The 19042-nt window shown below is 46.7% G+C and overlaps 1 protein-coding gene across 2 annotated transcripts in view; it reads left to right on the forward strand.

The window, feature by feature from the left end:
- The first annotated feature begins 765 nt into the window (after positions 1–765).
- Positions 766–19042, forward strand: part of sorbs1 (sorbin and SH3 domain containing 1) — a 29165-nt gene continuing 10888 nt past the window's right edge. For both annotated transcript variants that reach the window (XM_084021913.1, XM_084021914.1), the window contains exons 1-16: positions 766–828; positions 3116–3158; positions 3491–3577; positions 3931–4047; positions 4755–4861; positions 4984–5125; positions 5279–5308; positions 5686–5828; positions 6664–6724; positions 7594–7668; positions 8900–8935; positions 9052–9154; positions 10192–10306; positions 12118–12201; positions 16596–16645; positions 18562–18740. In XM_084021913.1, coding sequence (XP_083878039.1) covers positions 781–828; positions 3116–3158; positions 3491–3577; positions 3931–4047; positions 4755–4861; positions 4984–5125; positions 5279–5308; positions 5686–5828; positions 6664–6724; positions 7594–7668; positions 8900–8935; positions 9052–9154; positions 10192–10306; positions 12118–12201; positions 16596–16645; positions 18562–18740 — 1420 coding nt within the window. In that variant the 5' untranslated portion in view covers positions 766–780. The remainder of the gene's footprint in view (positions 829–3115; positions 3159–3490; positions 3578–3930; positions 4048–4754; positions 4862–4983; positions 5126–5278; positions 5309–5685; positions 5829–6663; positions 6725–7593; positions 7669–8899; positions 8936–9051; positions 9155–10191; positions 10307–12117; positions 12202–16595; positions 16646–18561; positions 18741–19042) is intronic.

The raw sequence follows: 19042 nt of genomic DNA on the forward strand, positions 1-19042 counted from the left end.
GCACCACGTTTAAAGCTGCCCACCTCAAAGGATTTGATATGAATCGAGTCTACGGCGCTCAAATACACTTTGCTTGTACAGATCGAGGTACAAATATCATCTTCTTTATTAAAACATGGCCTTAACCCTCAATCCAACATGTATTTGATCACTCAACATTGTGGGAAATGTTACTCATTAGCTTTCTTTCCCAGAGTTGGATGAGAAGATTGATAGCACTCGTATGTCTGTTGTTCAATATCATGTTGGCGCCAGTTAGCTTAGCTTAGCTTAGCATAAACTGTATCTGTTCAGAGGTTAGAAATATGCCTCCTGAAGCTCTTTAAATGTTTTATCTTGTTTGTTTCATTTAAAAGTTCATCAAAAGATTTCGGTGTCCTCGATGTTCTCACACATTCTCATGAAGTACGTGATGTTCAGTGCAGAAGTTCATCACGTGGACTCATGGATGGTTGAGTCATCCAGTAGTGAACCCAGTCTGGCTCTTATCTGCCGGCCCCGCGGGAGCATTTGGAGGATTTTATATGGCGGTCTGCACAGTTGAGTGGGTGCCACATTCCCAGGTGGCATGTGGTGACAGGTCCTTCTGGGCGCGCCTGTTGTCAAAAACAAACAGACCCCCTACATAGCGAAGGTTAAGGTCAAAGCCGGGACCGTCCCGCCCAGACGAGACCCTCAAAGCTCAGGCCAGACGCCCCGGGAGGCTTCAGATCGGGACCGGGTGTCCGTGGACTTAGGACTCGCCGTGCACATCATCGAGTAGGTAACGTGCTTCGCTCGATGCGTCGGGATTATCGTAGTCTCTTGGGAATTGCTTATTTTGGAAAGGTATTTTAGTTGCACCCAAGTGTGAGTGTGTCACGTAGTAGACGAGCCGAGAGCTGCAGATGGAAGCTTCTGCTTCTAGGTTATCACACAGGTTTGAGCTGAGAGGGCGTTTGATTGGCTGTGATCTCTTTGAACTTTAGCATGTGAGCATGTGGATTTGCCAAATTTGACCCCATTTGTTGAAGACGTCTAAAAACTTCCTAGATTCAAAGGTGCGATAGTGCATTTAGGAAATGGCAGGTTTAAAGGAGTTTGTCTCCTCTTATTCCCCCGTTTGTCTCGGCCCAGTCACCGCTGAGCTCCTTCACTGGTCTCGTCTTTTGGCTGGATGATGGCGTTCTTCGGCCCGGCTCTGCTCTTCCTAAAAAGGCCAGGGGGGTGATGTCTGCTCTCCTGTGTTTATACAGCGAGCCGAACGCTGCAAACCGTCATCGTCCCGTTATTAATCATATGTGAGAGGGTGGAATACGCCCACATCTCCTCTTTATTTTGTCTATTCACCATCTTGGGGGGGGGGGGGGTCATCTTAGGATACAGCGGATCAGTGTAAGCACTCCTCAAAGGAATGTCTGTTAATGGTTTTGGAAATGAGATCACGGATGCGTTGTCTCTCTGGGACGCAGGGGGTCAGGAAGCACGTTGATTTTATTAAAGAGAGGAGGGAAATAAATACACAGAGCATCTGATGCTCAGGGACGGCCCCCGGCTCCAGGATGGAGGATGTTTTAAAAGGTTTTCACGTCCCCGGGGGACTTTATTTGGTATCGTTCCCATTTTCCCTCCTCCATTTAGGCCTATTTGTGGAGGTTTCCAGCTGGAACATGAGTCCCCGGCCTGTTCGGCAGGTTGGCTTATTTACCGCCGTGTGTAAACACCGTGGACACACACACAGTCCCACGCTACCTCACAGTGGAACGGCAGACACCACTTTTCAAAAGCAGCTTAAAATGAACATCCTAGAAGACATTCGACATTTTGCTGTTCATGCTTTTTCTCCATCGCTGCGAACGAAAACACTATTTTTGTGCGTATTCTTGAGTGACCGTTTGAGTGGCTTTATGTGTGTGTGTGTCTTGACTCAACCGGTCCTTTCCTTGGCATCTCAAACAGGGACGTGTCCTAAATCAGCCGTGCTGGTTGAGTACAATAGGAGGCCCATGGAAGCAATGGGAAGTGTTTGACGGCCACTTTTCTGGTGGCCTTGGTGTTTCTTCTGCATGCTTCGCTGCTGCAGCTCAGATTAACGTGTGTTAGTTCCCTCCCTTCCTCGTCCTTAAAGGGAACGCTGATTTGAATTCACATCGTCGATCAAAGCCAGGCGTGAACTAAAGGTGGTGATATTGTTGTTGGAGAGTTTTCACTGATAACGCAGTCAGCATTGAATTTGAAATGGTTGCCTAAATCATTTCATCTGTAGTTGAGAACCTCAATTAGATTGTTTTGAGGCTTTGTAGTGGTTGAGTCACAGTGATACTGGACTGTCAGCATTGTCCTGTTATTTTCTCCCTTGTGTGAGATGAGTGTTTACCTGTTATCATACTAAGAAACAAATGTTATATGTTAGGTTTTGCCACATGAAAGAATGCAATGTTCTATTAATTCAGCAGTTCAAGCTGTGAATGTGACTTCAGGTCCTTTAAAATGTGACGTCGTGTGCTTTATAGGCTCGATTTAAACAGATAACAGGAGGTTCGCCGCCTTCCTGTCTGGCTGCGTTGTATCTCATTCCAGTGTGTAACCCAACCACAGAACGACCGCAATTTCATTAGCTGTATGCGGTCCCCAATTACCGCTGTTAGCTGCAGGGATTCTCCACTACGTGTCAAGGAGAAGCCGCAGCCACGGCTGCACATCCGAGGAATCTCCTCTATGTGGAATATTGTTCATCAGCGCTGCAGCAAAGCACCGTTGGGACACATTTGATTTGATGGTTGAAAAGATTAGCAACCTTCTCCAGGTCCGATTTATTGATGGATTCTTGTCACGATATTATTGGCTGAATTTGTTGGTACTAGCTGATGTAAGCACACGTCACATTTTGTTTTACAGGGAAAAGAAAATATTGTTTTTTGAAATGTATTAACAAGTGCACAATAGGACTTTTTATGCAACTTTTTAAAGTTTTTATTCGTCATTTCAGCTCGACTTTAACTTTCTGTAACTGTAACACATGGTTGTCGTTATCTCTGTGTATCTGCGGGCTGATGTTTAATGATGTATTTCACTGATTTATGTGCGGTTTAATTCCCACATATCAGCTGTGTTGAATAAACTGTTTCTCTTCCAGGGCTCTCCAGGAGGGGGCAGCGTAACACCGAGCGCAACTCCCAGTAAGTCTGTAATGCATCGGGGATGAACACACATGGAACGGGGGTTTCATTTTTATGCAGAAATTGATGGTAGAAATAATATTAAGTATGTAAAGCATAAAAACAGAATTAAGAATCTAAAAATAGAATGAAATGTAAAGGCATTCTGTGTTGTATTCACATATTTATTCTTCTATAGATCAATTTTTTCATTTAATATTTTTCTCCTACGTCGACACACACGTAGGAAGGATTCTTTAAATGTCTTTCATTGCTTTTGTTTCTACATTCTGTCCTCTGGGGTTGTTTGTGTGATAAACTGCTGAGTCTGGTTTCCTGTTGGTGTGTTGCAGTCCCATCAGGTCCTCGGACGGTCTGCGCCGTCAGGATCACGCCTCTGAAAACCATGAAGGGCTCTCCTGACCTGATTCCTGCTGCAGGTGATGCATCCCTCCGCCTCCCCCATCTTTCCACACTCCCTCCCTTTAAAACTCACTCGTTAACAACGTGGTGTCACTTTAATAACCTGTGAGACGGGACGAGCTCCAGCTGCTCTCCTTCCAGCGTTGACAGTGTGATCATGGCAATTAGGTTTACAGGACGGGAGGATATTAACTCTTGGCCTGGTTTTGGTGCTACACTTCTATTTTGGTCATTTGGGGCATGAGGTAGCAATAACTTTGACTCCCAGCTGCTCTGAAGCAGGAGTGCACTCTGAATACTGAATGTGATGAACACCTGAACGATGAGGAGCTGCGGCGGCGGTGATGCTCTTATTCTGTACGTTTTTCAGATTTGGACCCGAGCAGAGTGTGCAAAGGGAAAGGAGTCGTGACTCTCAGGGCCACGCTCATCCACCTAGATGACGAGGGCCGCATCAGCCAAGAGCCGAATCTCATCACCACGCCAAGTAAGTGGGAGCCTCATAAACGACCCTCCGCGTGATGAGAAAATAGTGAGAGGGCAGTGATAGAAGCACCGCGTCGCCGCAGAATGTGGACGGACGATGCGAACGTCGCCGTCGTTTAAAAAAGAATTTAGTCATAAAAATGTCTTGCATGCCTTCCAGAGCTCTGTTTGGATGTCAGGGTTATACAACACGGCATGTTTTGAAATGGCGCTCAGAGCGGCGTTAAAAGGCCGATTGCTCATATTTTCACGTGAGTGTGAAAGAGCGCCGTTGTCGCCGCCTGCCCACTGCACTTTGGAGCCGGGCGCCTCGATTGTGGGCTTGTTTGTTACGTGGAGCTCACTGGAAGCGGACTGGAGGCCGGCCAACGCTTTTGGGGAGATGCTTTATTTGTTGCAGAGCCTGAATATAAAGGCCAGCGGAACAAACAGCCTTTGCAGCTCGTTGAATGGCTGCTTTGTTCTGATGACAAAGTTCAGAGATTGTGGGAGTCCTTTTTTTTTTTTTTTTTCTGGACATATTAACGTCTCTGCATGAAAAACCTCCAAGGAAAGTAATCACGCCCTGTGGAATGAAATAAGTGAGAGCAATTAGCTGTTTTTGGGTGTAAGTTCACTGGAATACTGTACTTTTTTGAGAATCATCAACAGTATTTGTATTCTTGCTGCGCCGGCTGGCACACTGAGGGAGTTATGGGCTCTTTTCAGGTGGCTGGACGAGCCAGATTAATGGAGACGGCTCTAAAGCAGGACTGGCTGAGGGAGGCGGCAGCATCACAGCTGATTTACCTCCCGTAAACAACACTCAGTGCCAGGTACGTTCCACTTCCACCCCATTTAACACGGGATCTCTCCTCGGCTGTAGCTCTGTGATCTCTTTGTATTTCACTGGATTTAATAGAACAACTCATTTAGTTTTCTTTTCTGTTGCTTTCAGGCCGAGTCACCGGAGAGCTTAAAAGAGAATCAGGCTCCATCCGACGCCGACATCCAGACCTGCATCACGCCGACCCCCGGCTCCGTCTACCCGTGCACCAGCACCGTTAACCCCACCATCGTCCTGCTGCAGCACAACAGAGGTGAGCAGAGCGGGGACTCGCCAAAATAAAAGCCTTTGCGTTTGTTGCTTCACGGCATGCTCGGCTCGTCTGTGATCCGTGTCTCACACATAACATGTCACTTTGCTGCTTAGTCACATTTCACTGTGCTTGTCTGTCTTTCTCTCACAACAGAGCAGCAAAAGCATCTTTCTCATTTTGAAGGTATGCACTGTGGGGGTCTTGGTGATGTATTTTGAATTTCTTAAACTTAGCCGGCAGCAGTCACACTTTACAGAGCAATATATATATAAATGTTTTTGTTTTTCTGAAGCATCGGTCACCCTCCAGCTGCTGCGACACTGATACGGCTAAATGTGTTCACAACAGGCCTCATGAAGCCCATGAGTCATGATTTATGTGTGGAAATGTTTATTTTTATACAGTAATATCACCACATTTATTTTGTTGGGGGGTCACAGCATGAAGCACGGTACTCATGTAGGCTGATTTGTTTTTCACGCTCATCCTTTAGCCCACACTATCTCGTCATGTAACTCCATGTCTGGCTTACGGTTGTTGTTGTTGTTTTGCTGTTCCAGACCCGACCCCAGAAAGGGACAAAAGCCCCGATCCTGGGAGAGACTCGCTCAGTCCGGTCCCTGATATGGACTGGAAGAGGCTGCGTCTGTCACTGAACTCCCCCGTCCTCGGCCCTCTCAACAAGCCCATTGTTCCCGTACGGGTGAGCAACAAAACCTGCTGTCAAACGGAGACAAATCCACTGCTGATGTTCAACGGCTGTTTTGTTCTTACGCTCTTTGGACTTTCAGTAATGGAGTTAGTATTCAGCAAGGATTGAGTCTTTTCCATGTAGGTGTCAGTATGCACATCATAATGGAATGCAGCCGCTGGTAAAGTGGAACAAGGCCTGTTTTCTAATTCCTACATCTTATTCCTGTGTAGGTGTGTCCCTCAAGCTGTTACATAGTGGAATCTGATTGCCCAAGTCTTTTTTTTTCCTGCTCATTGATCTTTAGCTTCATGTATTTAGAAGAAAATACTTAAAACAATATTATGACTGAGATACATAAGATAAGATACTTTTTTATTAGTCCCACAGCCGATAAACTGTCAGAATAATGCTGTTTGTTTAGAGGGAAGACTCAAGGTTAGGGTCATCTAAGGCGGTCCAAAAGTATGAATTATTATTCCAGTATTAAGTAGTGGAGCTGCTGCAGATCCCAGGGGAATGTTCTCATTATTTTTACAACTGAGAACATCAGAACAGAACGAGGCTCATTTGGGACTCGGTATCCGAGTCATGGTCTCTGGAGCAGCTCCAGACTTACTTCATGGCATGCAGCCAGTTTGAGACTTACTTCTCTGGTTTCTGGCTCTGACAGAGAGAGTAGCTCATGTTCAAAAATATCGATCAGACTTCCCCAGGCTGTGGAAATAACGCTGGAAGTCTTAATTCAGAAGGTGTTCCCCTTTTTATACTCGACCACGCACTACGGTGATGTATTTGTCGGCCATCCTCACGTATTAATTCAGAAATCTCCACATGTTGGTTTCAGAGCACGGACAAGTCCAAAGACTGGTACAAGACGATGTTCAAGCAGATACACAGGATTCCTGGTGAGAGAACGAGCGTCGCTTCCTCTGTGTGTAGTTGTGTCTCTCACGTTCCCCTGTGTGTGTTTCTGTGTGTGTGTGTTTCTGTGTGTGTGTGTGTGTGTGTGTGTGTGTGTGTGTGTGTGTGTGTGTGTGTGTGTGTGTGTGTGTGTGTGTGTGTGTGTGTGTGTTTCTGTGTGTGTGTTTCTGTGTGTGTGTTTCTGTGTGTGTGTTTCTGTGTGTGTGTGTGTGTGTGTGTGTCTGTGTGTTTCTGTGTGTGTGTGTCTGTTTCTGTGTGTGTGTGTTTCTGTGTGTGTGTGTTTCTGTGTGTGTGTTTCTGTGTGTGTGTGTGTGTGTGTGTGTGTTTCTGTGTGTGTGTCTGTGTGTGTGTCTGTGTGTGTCTGTGTGTGTGTGTGTGTTTCTCTCTGTGTGTGTGTGTGTGTGTGTGTGTGTGTGTGTGTGTGTGTGTGTGTGTGTGTGTGTGTTTCTGTGTGTGTTTCTGTGTGTGTTTCTGTGTGTGTGTGTGTGTGTGTGTGTGTGTGTGTGTGTGTGTGTCTGTTTCTGTGTGTGTGTGTTTCTGTGTGTGTGTTTCTGTGTGTGTGTTTCTGTGTGTGTGTGTGTGTGTGTGTGTGTGTGTGTGTGTTTCTGTGTGTGTGTGTCTGTTTCTGTGTGTGTGTGTTTCTGTGTGTGTGTGTTTCTGTGTGTGTGTTTCTGTGTGTGTGTGTGTGTGTGTGTTTCTGTGTGTGTGTCTGTGTGTGTGTCTGTGTGTGTCTGTGTGTGTGTGTGTGTGTTTCTCTCTGTGTGTGTGTGTGTGTGTGTGTGTGTGTGTGTGTGTGTGTGTGTGTGTGTGTGTAACGTCATGCTGTGTTCTGTCTCTCCATCACTGTGCTCAGAGCCTATCGAGGAAAACCCTTACCGCCCCACCTACATTTTCCCTGAGAGCTATGACATTCAGATGAAATCAAAAGGTATATCGATGGCAGTTCACGCCGCTCTCGTTGGCTTTACTGATCTGCAGCCGCCCCGACCCCCCCCCCCCAAATACTGTGGCAAGAACAGAAGCCTTTCAAAACCAAGTATTTGAAAGGCTTTTTACCTCAATCTTTTCCCCGACGTCCGTTTCATATCACAGAGCCGCCGTTTCCATGTTTTTAAATACACTGCAGGTTTCGTGCAGATTTTCTTGGATCTAACTCAGTTTTTCTGTCCTGGGATTTAAAATAAATATAAAAGGCCTGTGTGGTGCTGAAACATGCTATTATGCACAGCATTTAAATTGATTGACAGGCCGTAGATGCTGCGTTTGACACTCATTAAAGGGGCAGTCCACCAATTTTACACGTTAAACTTCAAAACTTTAAAGAAACTGGGTCGTGGCATTTATAAAGTGTTGCATTGTGGTAAATGTAGTGTTTTTGGAGCCGACCGTGACCTGTCTCACTATTACATGCAACACTAAATATTTGGAATACCCCTTTAATGTTTTGTTAAGTGTATGAATAAAATCATGATACCTTGACATGTTGACCACCAGGATGATGCACGAAGACTTGGAGTGTCATTTAACGCTCACTTAACAAATTGTAACAATTACTCATCTCTGTTCTCTTTTTGACCAACTAATGTTCAAAGCTTCAAGCACGTTTTTAAAACAGTTAATTACTCATAAACCTCATCATCGTCATCATCACCATCATCCTATAGAGGAGCATGAGCAGTCCTTTAACGTAGTGCACTGGTGTGGCCACTAGGTGGTGCTGCAGTCCTGCAGTGACGCTGTGTTCCCCATGTAGAGGCTGTAGGTTCAGCTTCTTGTCATGATTTCTTCCAGTCTGTTTTCCTGTGAGGACTATGGTTTTGTAATGTTATCTAAATATGTAAATATATCAGAGGTCATCCTGATTGTGGCTCTCGTGACTTTTTTTTTTTTTTTCTTTACACCACATTACTTATTCAGAGCCCTGATGCTCATCGATGCTCCGTCCCTTTTTAGCTCGGTAATGTTTCCTGGAAAGGACTTTGATTTGAGACTCTGATTGGGTCTGGCAGACTCGGTCTAATGGAAGGTGTGAGACGGAGGGGACAACACGGGAGAAGAGTCTTTTTATTGCCTTATGAATTATTTCGTTTTGAGCCATATTCATTGCTTTTCAAGTAACGGAGTCTTAATAGATGACTTTTGGTTTTTGTCTCTTTCAGATGATTGTCCCACTCCCTTTGGTTACTTGGAAGAAGGTGAGTTTTGGGATTTAGTAGAAAACTGCATTATTAATGTTTATCTAGATTCTTCCAAGAGTGTATTTTATTTCTGCGTAACACTTTATTTATTTATCTTGTGTGCCTGTTTTCAGCGAGAGCAGTCCCACGATCTAAAAGTGACGTGGAGGTGGATTCGAGAAGCCGGTCGATGCCAGTGCCAACGCGGTCCTCGTCCCTCAAACCCTCCGCCAAAAGGTCAGCGTCGTCCATCTGCTCCCAACCCGCCTTATGGCCCTCACTTTGATATTCAACACAAAAAGCTGTTGCAGTGTTGATCGTGTTCGCTGGTGGAAAAAAGGAGCCGTTTACAACTCTTCTTCAAACGCCAAGATAGAAAAACATTTGTATTTATATGTTTCTATAACGGGCAGCGTTCCCGTGATATAAAGCGTGGCGGTAATGGTTGATCACCGTCTATGTTCACGTCCAGAAAAACAACAGTCATGTGCTCGACCGTTGGTATCCCTCTATTTATTCCCAGTGCTCGTAAGCGTGACTAAACATGGCAGGGAAGAAAAAAAGAAGCAGTTTCCTCTTCCTGACTTTGCAAATCTGATGTGGTTTTGTCCCTAACGGCTTCCACTCCCGTGGCCCTCGGTTTGTTTCTGGAGGTGTGATTAGACTCACCCCTCCACACATGTCAGCGCTGACACACAGATGATCTGCTGTGGGACAGATGAGTGATGGAGTGGTGACGGAGGACAGGTGATGGAGGATAAACTGTGGCCCGCTAGAGCTGCAGATGACATGTGGAGGACCTGACCTTCCTCTTTTCTCTCAGGGCTTATGCATGAAGGGGGCTCAACACGCCTTTGGTCCATTTACAAAAACACAAGAGAAGATACTTTATGTTCTTGAGGCTGAGAAAGTATTTTTGTGTCGCTAGAATAACTGTAGGATTATTATTATTTCCTTTTATGAAGGATGAAGCGTCTGATGTCTGTTACAGCAACAGGAAACGCTGCTCTGTTTTCCGTCACCGGGCTTGTTTACCTCATCAAATTACCAGCCCGGCTCGACCAGAAATTGGATTTTTGTATTATCGTAATGAGAGGAAGAGAGGGATGGGGGGGGGGGGAGAGAGAGAGCAGAGATAATGAGGGCGGACGTCACGTTTGAATAAAAAAAAAACCATCTTAGCCTATGCTGGTTGCCATGGAGACTACTTGATAAGGATTGGCTCTCTTCCATCTCACACCCAACCCCTCCCTGACACCCGCCCTCCTCCACAGGAACGAGTGGGAGCCCCCGGATAAGAAGGTAGACACCAGGAAGTACCGCGCCGAGCCCAAGAGCATCTTTGAGTACGAGCCGGGCAAATCGTCGGTGCTGAAGCTGGAGAGAACGGTATGCCAGCCGCCCTCTCTGTCTCCCTTTCTCTCTCTCTCCTTTCTGTGTGCATGTCGTGTAAGCCTCCCCCCCCCCCCCCCCCCCCCCCCACACACTCTCCACCCACCATGCACACCCCCACCCACCACCTCCGTATCTCCCGGGTGGCAGCTTCTCTGACGGACGGCGCTGTGATGCGGAGCTTGAAAGCACCATGTGCACCACATTCCTCAAAGGCGTCCAGTTGCGGTGAAAGCTGATCCCGCCGGGCAGCGGCGGAGTATCACTTACAGGGAGAGCCATTGTCTTCCCGTCTCCAGTTTAAGGTTATCGGGCTGAATCGGCTCGGCGTGAGAGGACACTCAAACGCGGATCATGTGCGTGTTTTCCTGAGGGGAAGCGTAACGCCTTCTACCCTACTTTCTCACCTCCAGCCTCGCGGCATCATTCCGTGTCCTTGAGGGCTACCTTCTGAGGATCAGCTTTGTTAGAGATAATGGGTCACCGGCAGCTGCTCCCTAGATCTACAATTTAATATTTGTCAAAGGAGAGCCCATTCATTTAGCATTTTGATGATGTAATTATTGTTTGTCCGATGCTACATTAGGCTAGTAGACGTCGTTAGCCGAGGTCTGGCCGGATCCCAGTGGCGTCCGAACACACTCATTAGACGAGAGTTCGCTCCAGTTCTCCCTGGGAACACGGCGAAAATAATGGACTCTGTTGTTTTTCAATCACAAGCTCAGTAATTATGTGTCAGTGTGACGTTAGCTGGTCGTTGTTTTTACCCTCTGGTGCTTAAAGTCTCCAAAAGTCTGGGGATTTGATAGAATACAATGAAAACGGTAAATAGGTAGATCACGTTGAATAACAGCACTTTATGGGTTATTGTTTTCGGTCTATTATTTACTGATAATTGCATTGAAAGCGAGGCTTCAGCAGTCAAAGCAAAGTCTTCTTTTGGGAAGGATTGTAACGGCATGTATCGGAGAAACCACTACGGTGTCGTATCACTTAATTAATATATATGTGAGTATTGAATTAAAGGAATAGTTTGACATTTTGGAGGAATAGAGAGGACCTTTTGTACCATGAATTACACGTTTGTCAGTTTAAAAGATAATTTTGCTGGTAAGAAACTCTCCCTTTGTGGCATCATTTAGTTTTGTGTCTCTCTTAGTTGTGTCCTCTTTCTGATTCATTTTCTTAGTCTCATGTTTCACTACAAAATGACTTTCTTGTCGTGCAAAATTATATTTTATTGACAAACATCATACGTGTAATTTAAGCCACCATTCATACAGGATGTAAACATGATTTGTCTTTCTCCCTCCGACTACTATATGTATTGTATATGTCCACCAGAATAGGTTGGACTTCTCTCTATATGCTTATTTTATGTTAAGAGTTAGATGATTAGATTGACACCACTCATATTTGCCAGCTGCTTAGCTTAGCTTAGCATAAACACAGGAAACAGCCTTTTAACAGCACCTCTAAAGTAGCTATCGTTTCCTCCAGTCTTTATGCTAAGCTAAGCTAACTTCATATTCATCAACAGTGGTGTGAAGCTTCTCATTTTGCTCTCTGCAAGGAAACAAATAAGATGCATCAAATTATTCCTTTAGCAGATGGACTTGAATCAATGTGAACCCCTCCCTCCTCCTTTAAAGAGAGCATCTACAGTCCTGCTGATATGATATATATTTATACATATGTGGTGTTGGGTGGAGACGTCTCATTGCCGTGGTTTGTATATTCTGTGCTGTCTGAACTGTCTTCTCTTTGTCTTTCTCCTCCTCCTCCTCCTCGTTGCCATGCCCCCCTAGACACAGGATGTAAATCCAGAAGATGTAGGTTTAGAGAATGAGCCTTGGTATAAATTCTTTTCAGAGATGGAGTTTGACAAAGCGGTAAGTGGTCGCTGTCTTCAAAGTGACAGTATATTGTATTTTATTTGCATGCGATAACATCTATGTTCCAATAATGTCTAAACAAACTGTGTCTTAAAGGATGATTTTCTACTCCCACTTGTGATATTATACCGAATAATATTTTCATTGATCCTGCTCATGAAAGGAAAGTGGAAAATCTGTTTCCTCTGAAACTAAATGTACTACCATGTGTCCCATCAACGTGGCTTAATGCGATCAGCTGCTGATCCGCGCTGATGCATCCTTGTTTTCCTTCTGTTTACTTGAAATCTTCACTGTTTTTGGACGTATATCAGCGCTCCTCTCCGCTGAACACGCTTTTCAGAACAGGTGATGTCATCACTCGTAGGATATCAAAGGGTTTATGTCTCCAGTCGCGTCTAAAATAGTCAATTGAGGTCTATTTCTGCTCTCTTCAGAAGCGTCTCCCTGTGATTTATTTGTATCTGTGATGCTGACTGGGCAGGAGTCTGACCACTTACAATAGCTGTGGCTTTTGTGTTTTAGACGGTTAATATTTAATGAGGCTGATTATTGATTAGGGTTTGTTTTACTCTGGTAATAGCGCAGGTGCCCGTGATAAACCATCAATTAAATCATCACGGAGCCGTTAATCCCCATCTTATTTTCTTGTGAAGATTGTTTTTTTCTTTATTATTTTCGATGTGCACCTTGCTAACTAGGTGACCCGGGTGATTCATCCCTCCTCACTAAAAGAGGCTGCTGTCCTCACGAGCATCAGGGCTCCAGGATAATCCTGTGCCGTTGAAATAATAATTGCTGCCCGTCTGCTATCTGGTGTGTTTACCAAAATACCCAAACGGGTGCCGGCGTGTTGAAGCGGGGATACGGTGTCATGACAAATCCACGCCTCGGGGCCTCGGTCGGCACCCAGGCGAGCGCGCCGCTTGTCCGCCCACAAACAGATGTTGCATCTCCCCGCCGCTCTGTCAGTCACCGCCACACCCTGGATCATATGAGGTGGCACCACTAGCTACGACATGAGGTCATGGCCGAGCACCAGCCAGGGTCTCCCGTTCCAGGTCGGTGTGTACGTGGAGGAGGTTTAGCGGTGGAGGCGAGCCGACTCCGTCTCCCGGCAGCCTGGACGTTTGCCAGATGATCTGGGCTTGATGACTGGCTCCTGTTTAATGTCAAAGTCACTTCTAAAGCTGCACCTGGTATGCGCAGCATGTGACCTTAAGGCCCGGCCAGACACTCTGGCTCATTGGAGTTTGATTGACGTATCGGTACCCGCTCGGTATTAGAGATACGGTTGGAAGTCTGCGGAAACCACAGCGCTGAGAGGAATAAGGCCGTCCTGGCTCCGGTCCAGTTAGGTTTTGTTCTTATTAATAACCTTCAGAGTGCTGTGGAGAGCCACTTGGACTAATGAAGTAGTATTAGAAGGAGGGGAAACTTCTTGACAGCATTTAAAGTTCATCCGATTCCTCTGATCCACATCTTTTAAAGTCTTCCTGTGGCTTCGCGCCACTAATTAGCCAGTTGTCAACTAAATGGCTCCAAAGAGCCGGCTTAGTGTAAGTAATGCTTTAGATAATCTGCACTGTTCCCTCTTCTTCATCCCGTCCTGTCAAATCATCACGATGGCCACTCCTCGTCACCTAATAGCCCCCCGAGCCCGGGCGACACCTGTGTGTCATGTGATCACAGTAATGGGTGATTAATATTAATACGTTCTGGACTGGAGAGGAGTCGGTGACGGCTACACTCAAACATGGAGGAGGGGGGGCTCATCGATATATACGTGGCGTGCCGGAGCAGGAATTCTACACATAACTCCGGTCAGGAAGAGCGCTCCGACCCCCTGCAGCCGACAGAGCGTCTCCATCTGTCGAGCATATGCTGACGAGGGGGCTGCAGCCACACTGTCTCAGAGTCGCATATACCCCCCCACCCCCGACACCACCTGACATATTCTAAAGGAGGCAACGGCGTAAGCCCCGCCAGCGCTTTGTGCTTTCATATTTAACCTCTGCCGCACACTTGGCCTTTACCTTTAAGCATTTAGCGGAGATGAGACGAGGGGCGCCCGCGGCTATAACAGGCCCTTCACACTGGGGGAGCTGTTTGTTTTTCGTGAGCACATATCAACACAATAAGGTGCTGGAAAGAATGAGATTCATGTTACCATGACCTACTCATGATTGCTATTTTGAATATGAAAGCGGCTCTGAGTAGCAGGGGACACCTGTTAGGAAACATGCACATGAAATTCTGCAGAAACGTTAGTCATCGGCGTTGCGTTGACTCACCGAGGCGTCCGTCCGTGTCCATATACAGCCTCGGCCACTTTCATCCTCCGTGTGCGTCTCTATCTGATAAGACCAGGTTTAGCATCTCCCTATCTTCTATTTGCCACCTTTTTATATCATAAATGGATCTTCCTTTTAAAAACAGTGTCTCGGATTAACGTGAGTGCAGGATTGGCTTCAGGCTGAAAAGTTTCTCCTTTTTATGTAAAGAAAGGTTCACATAAACTGACACTAATCAGGCATCTTGTAAATAACCAGATTAAGATTCCATTCCTTTACACCAGATAAGCCTTCCATGCTTGTTTCCTGTTTACTTTCCACTCATGCTGTGTGTGTATAAGCCCAATTACCCAGGGGTGCAAGAGGACACTATCCTCTCCTGCCTGATATCAGATTTGAGTGGGCGTGGGAGGGGGGGGTACAAGACGTGGCGGAGCAAGGAAGAGCTGCAGATTATTCAATGACACTGGCGTGTTCCCCCGAGTCGACATGGAACATTTGCCTTTATAAATAGATCAGACTATAGACCTGCCAGCCTGATGTTCTGCTCTTATAAAGAGAGGCATTTATTCTGAAAGGTTATAAATGATCATCCTGCCCTGGCAACTAAGTGGAAAGGCATGTTGTGGCAAATGTTGCCGTCCAGAATGCTCCTTGTCTGGTCATCGGTGTGTGTGTGTGTGTGTGTGTGTGTGTGTGTGTGTGTGTGTGTGTGTGTGTGTGTGTGTGTGTGTGTGTGTGTGTGTGTGTGTGTGTGTGTGTGTGTGTGTGTGTGTGTGTGTGTGTGTGTGTGTGTGTGTGTGTGTGTGTGTGTGTGTGTGTGTGTGAGTGTGTGTGAGTGAGTGAGTGAGTGAGTGAGTGAGTGAGTGAGTGAGTGAGTGAGTGAGTGAGTGAGTGAGTGAGTGAGTGAGTGAGTGAGTGAGTGAGTGAGTGAGTGAGTGAGTGAGTGAGTGAGTGAGTGAGTGCGTGCGTGCGTGCGTGCGTGCGTGATAGCGGACACTTGGCCGCGCCGTGGGGAAGTGGATGTGGTATTAACGGCAGGGCCGGCCTGGCTGGGATGGGGATTGTGCAATCGTATTTGCAAACAACACTTGCGCTCTTATTCATAGTGCCCGTGTCACGTCCGTTATTTTTACCTGCTGTGACGTCCGAAAAGAGGAAAGCAACAGAAACAGCGGGCTAAAATTAGTTGGCTCTAAACCATTCAAAATGCTAGTGGGTGCCACCACACTGAATGATCCCCCCCCCCCTCCCCCCTGTGTTTTGGAGATAATATCTTGCTTCTAAATGCCCGCTACCTTTTTTTTTTTTTTTATGTATTCACTCACCTGACGCAGCACATTTCTTTCTACCTTTCTGCTTCTGCACTTTATTTTAATAACATAATGATCTGTTTCTACAGTTTTATTGTGTCATTTGCTTTGTCAGTTACCTCTCTCTTTTGGGCTCTTTAAGTGTGTGTGTGTGTGTGTGTGTGTGTGTGTGTGTGTGTGTGTGTGTGTGTGTGTGTGTGTGTGTGTGTGTGCGTGTGCGTGAGATAGTGTGAGTGTGTGTGTGTGTGTGTGTGTGTGTGTGTGTGTGTGTGTGTGTGTGAGATAGTGAGTGTGTGTGTGTGTGTGTGTAATTCGGCCTGCTTGCACCACCAGCTGGTTAATTGTCCCCCGGTCTGGTCCGGTGGTAATGAGAGTGACTCAATACCAGACAAAAGAGACGGCTTCACTGGGAGACAGCAGCCCATTGGCTGAGCCTGTGACAGCCCCCTCCCCGCATGGGCGCCCCCCCCCCCCCCCCCCCCCCTGACCGATGCACGCCCACCCGCCCATTTCTCCCCCCCCTCCCATCCACTCTCCACACTGGCGCTTGTTTTCTCCAACTTGCATGCAGGCCAAAACACACGCGTCCTCCTCCATGCCAAGCCCCGTCCAGAGAAGCTAAGAACCCCGGCTGCTCGAGACAAAAAACACCCAGAGCAGCGAGTGAACGGCGGAGAGGGAGCGGAGACAGAATCTGACCATAGCGAATGCTCCTGCCTCTGTTCTAGCTGGAGGAGAGCTTCCTGTGGATCTATCAATGACTTCTTTGTTTGGTTTGTTGCAGAGTGCCCCCTCTTTCAGCCCCCTGGAAACAGCCTCCGACCTGCAGCAGTAGTAAGTCCATGCCTCCTTCTTCTCCCACTATACTCGTGCTTTCAGTCCCTTCTTCCATCCAGCGTGTTGGTGATGTTTTAAGGCATGTTGCGGGGGATAAATGTCAGAGATTTCTCCCTCCTGTAGAGCTCGCCCACCCTGAGCGGGGGGACTCCTGCTTCCTGAGGAGATCCTGTTAATAAGGCAAAAAGCTAGCAGAACAGTGTGTCCTCTGTCCGTGTTTCATGGTGTTTTTTTAGGGGGGTGGGTGGTCTGCAGTGTGGAGACATGGCTGCTATGTGGGGATGTATTTAAAGACAGGAACCTGGATGTCACTGGGATATAGGGAACTCACCCAGCTGCTGCATAACTTAAAAACCGTTATCTTCTTCTGAATGGGTGTGGGTGTGTGTGTGTGTGTGTGTGTGTGTGTGTAGGACCGGCGACTCTGAAAGAGGACGCTAGCTGTTACTAAAACAAAGCTCACAGAGCGCTCAATCTTTTTTGTTTTTCTGTCCGATGAGATTGACGTCTCCTATTTTTGTTTGTGTCATAAAATGTCAGGAATTCAGCAGCGAGCCTCTGTGACTGTCTCCCGCTACGGTCGGGGGGCAAATAAACTTCCTCCCTCCATTTCTGAGCAGAACTTTCCATCTGCTACAATCATTATGTCATCGTGGCCAAGTGTTTGGAGGAGAGAGAATCCCAATCCAACGTTTTCATCCAATTTGTTGTTGATTTTGAAAAGGAAGAGGCTCCCGGTGAAAGTTCACTCTCCCGAACTTTTCAAAGGAAACCTCGAGTCATAAACCGACTTCCTTCAAAGGCACATATGTTCAGGGCAGGAGTTATTTATTTTTTTATCCTTTGGGGTTTGAAATCGGAGAGGAACATTCCTGTAAATATATAATCTGATGTGTCATTAATGAATGGATGAACCTCTAACATCATGCCTCCATTAGACACTATGTCTGCATGCATTAGAGGTGTTAAATGATACATGGATGGTTTACATTAAGAGCTGCCATCACCATGCAGAAGTCCACGCTAAGTAATTGGCATTTCAATGAGCTTCTCTTCATTCCAGGGATATAGATCCACATCACGGTTGACCTGCAGTCGGTTGTGTTCCTGCGTCTCTCCCCGGCAGCATACTGACTGTTCGTTTAAGCAGAACTGTCTTAAATCTTAACGTGGCTCCCGTCCTGCAGATTTCCTGTGTAGCATTTATGTGAATTCTTGCAAGTAACCTAGAACCAACATGATTTTTAATGGCTCTCTGCAGTCAGCGGTGCACGCAGCTATGAAAGAGCTTCTTGTGTTGAGGGTAGGGGAGTAATGCATCCATACGTTTTGTGCAGGCTTGTAAAACTGCCGACTTGGCACACGTGAAACACATATTTGGAAAAATAATAAGTGAAAAGGGTGTGTTTTTTGTTTTTTTTTTAATCTCACCTAGAGGACACTGGAGTCTTTGTCAGGTTTAATGGCCGTGTTTGTCTGCACAAATAGAGGAGTGGCGTGAGCAACACGTGAGCGGCATGTGAAGGCGAGTAAACCTGACAGGTGTACAGGTGCGTGGCAGGCCGATGCACCATGTGGGAATGTCGGGAGAACATTTATAGAAGTCTTGTCCGGTTGGCCTCTCCGGAATGCCAAGATATGTGTGGTAGCTGATACCTCCTCTCAACCTCAGCCTCCAACTTTCTACACTTTCCTTCTCAGGTTTTGTTTTCTTCTGTCTCCCATTATTTCGTCTCCCGCAAGTCTGCGAAGACAGGAATTACCTCAAGATATCCTAAATAGGAACCATATGACAGCTCATTACCCAATTTTGCACGCCTCTGGTTATCGTAAAAAAAAAAAACACACACACACACGCACACAACTCCTGGATGAGGTTTAATTAACTGTCTGCCTTCCTCGTCGCCGTCTAGCTCCTCGGGCAAGTCTGGACACAGCGAGGTGGAGAAGGACGGAGGATCATCGGAAGGCGAGCCCGGGGCTCCAGAATGCGACCGCCATGTTTACAAGAGCGTCCTGGAGGGCGGCGACATTCCCTTGCAAGGTCTACGGGCCCTGAACAAGCGCCAGGCCAGCTCCTCCTCCTCTAAAGGTAGGACAGCAGCCACGTTGTGAATGTGACCAGGTGTGTGTGTGTGTGTGTGTGTGTGTGTGTGTTTATGGAGCCATTAAAGGCCTTTCCTGCTGAGTTTAAGTGACAGACGTGATGTCGGCCCCTTCAAAGTGTCACACAGGGATACATGTGTTTCCGTTTACCTTTTTCTGTTGGAATCCACACACTTTTGTTTGCTCCCAGACCTCACGGCATCGGCCAATCACCTCGCAGCATTCATCCCCCCCCCCCCCCCCCCCCCCCTCCACGACAACTTTTGATTTATTATTGATGCCATGGAT

Source organism: Eutrigla gurnardus (assembly GCF_963514095.1).
Source record: "Eutrigla gurnardus genome assembly, chromosome: 11".
Lineage (NCBI taxonomy): Eukaryota > Metazoa > Chordata > Actinopteri > Perciformes > Triglidae > Eutrigla > Eutrigla gurnardus.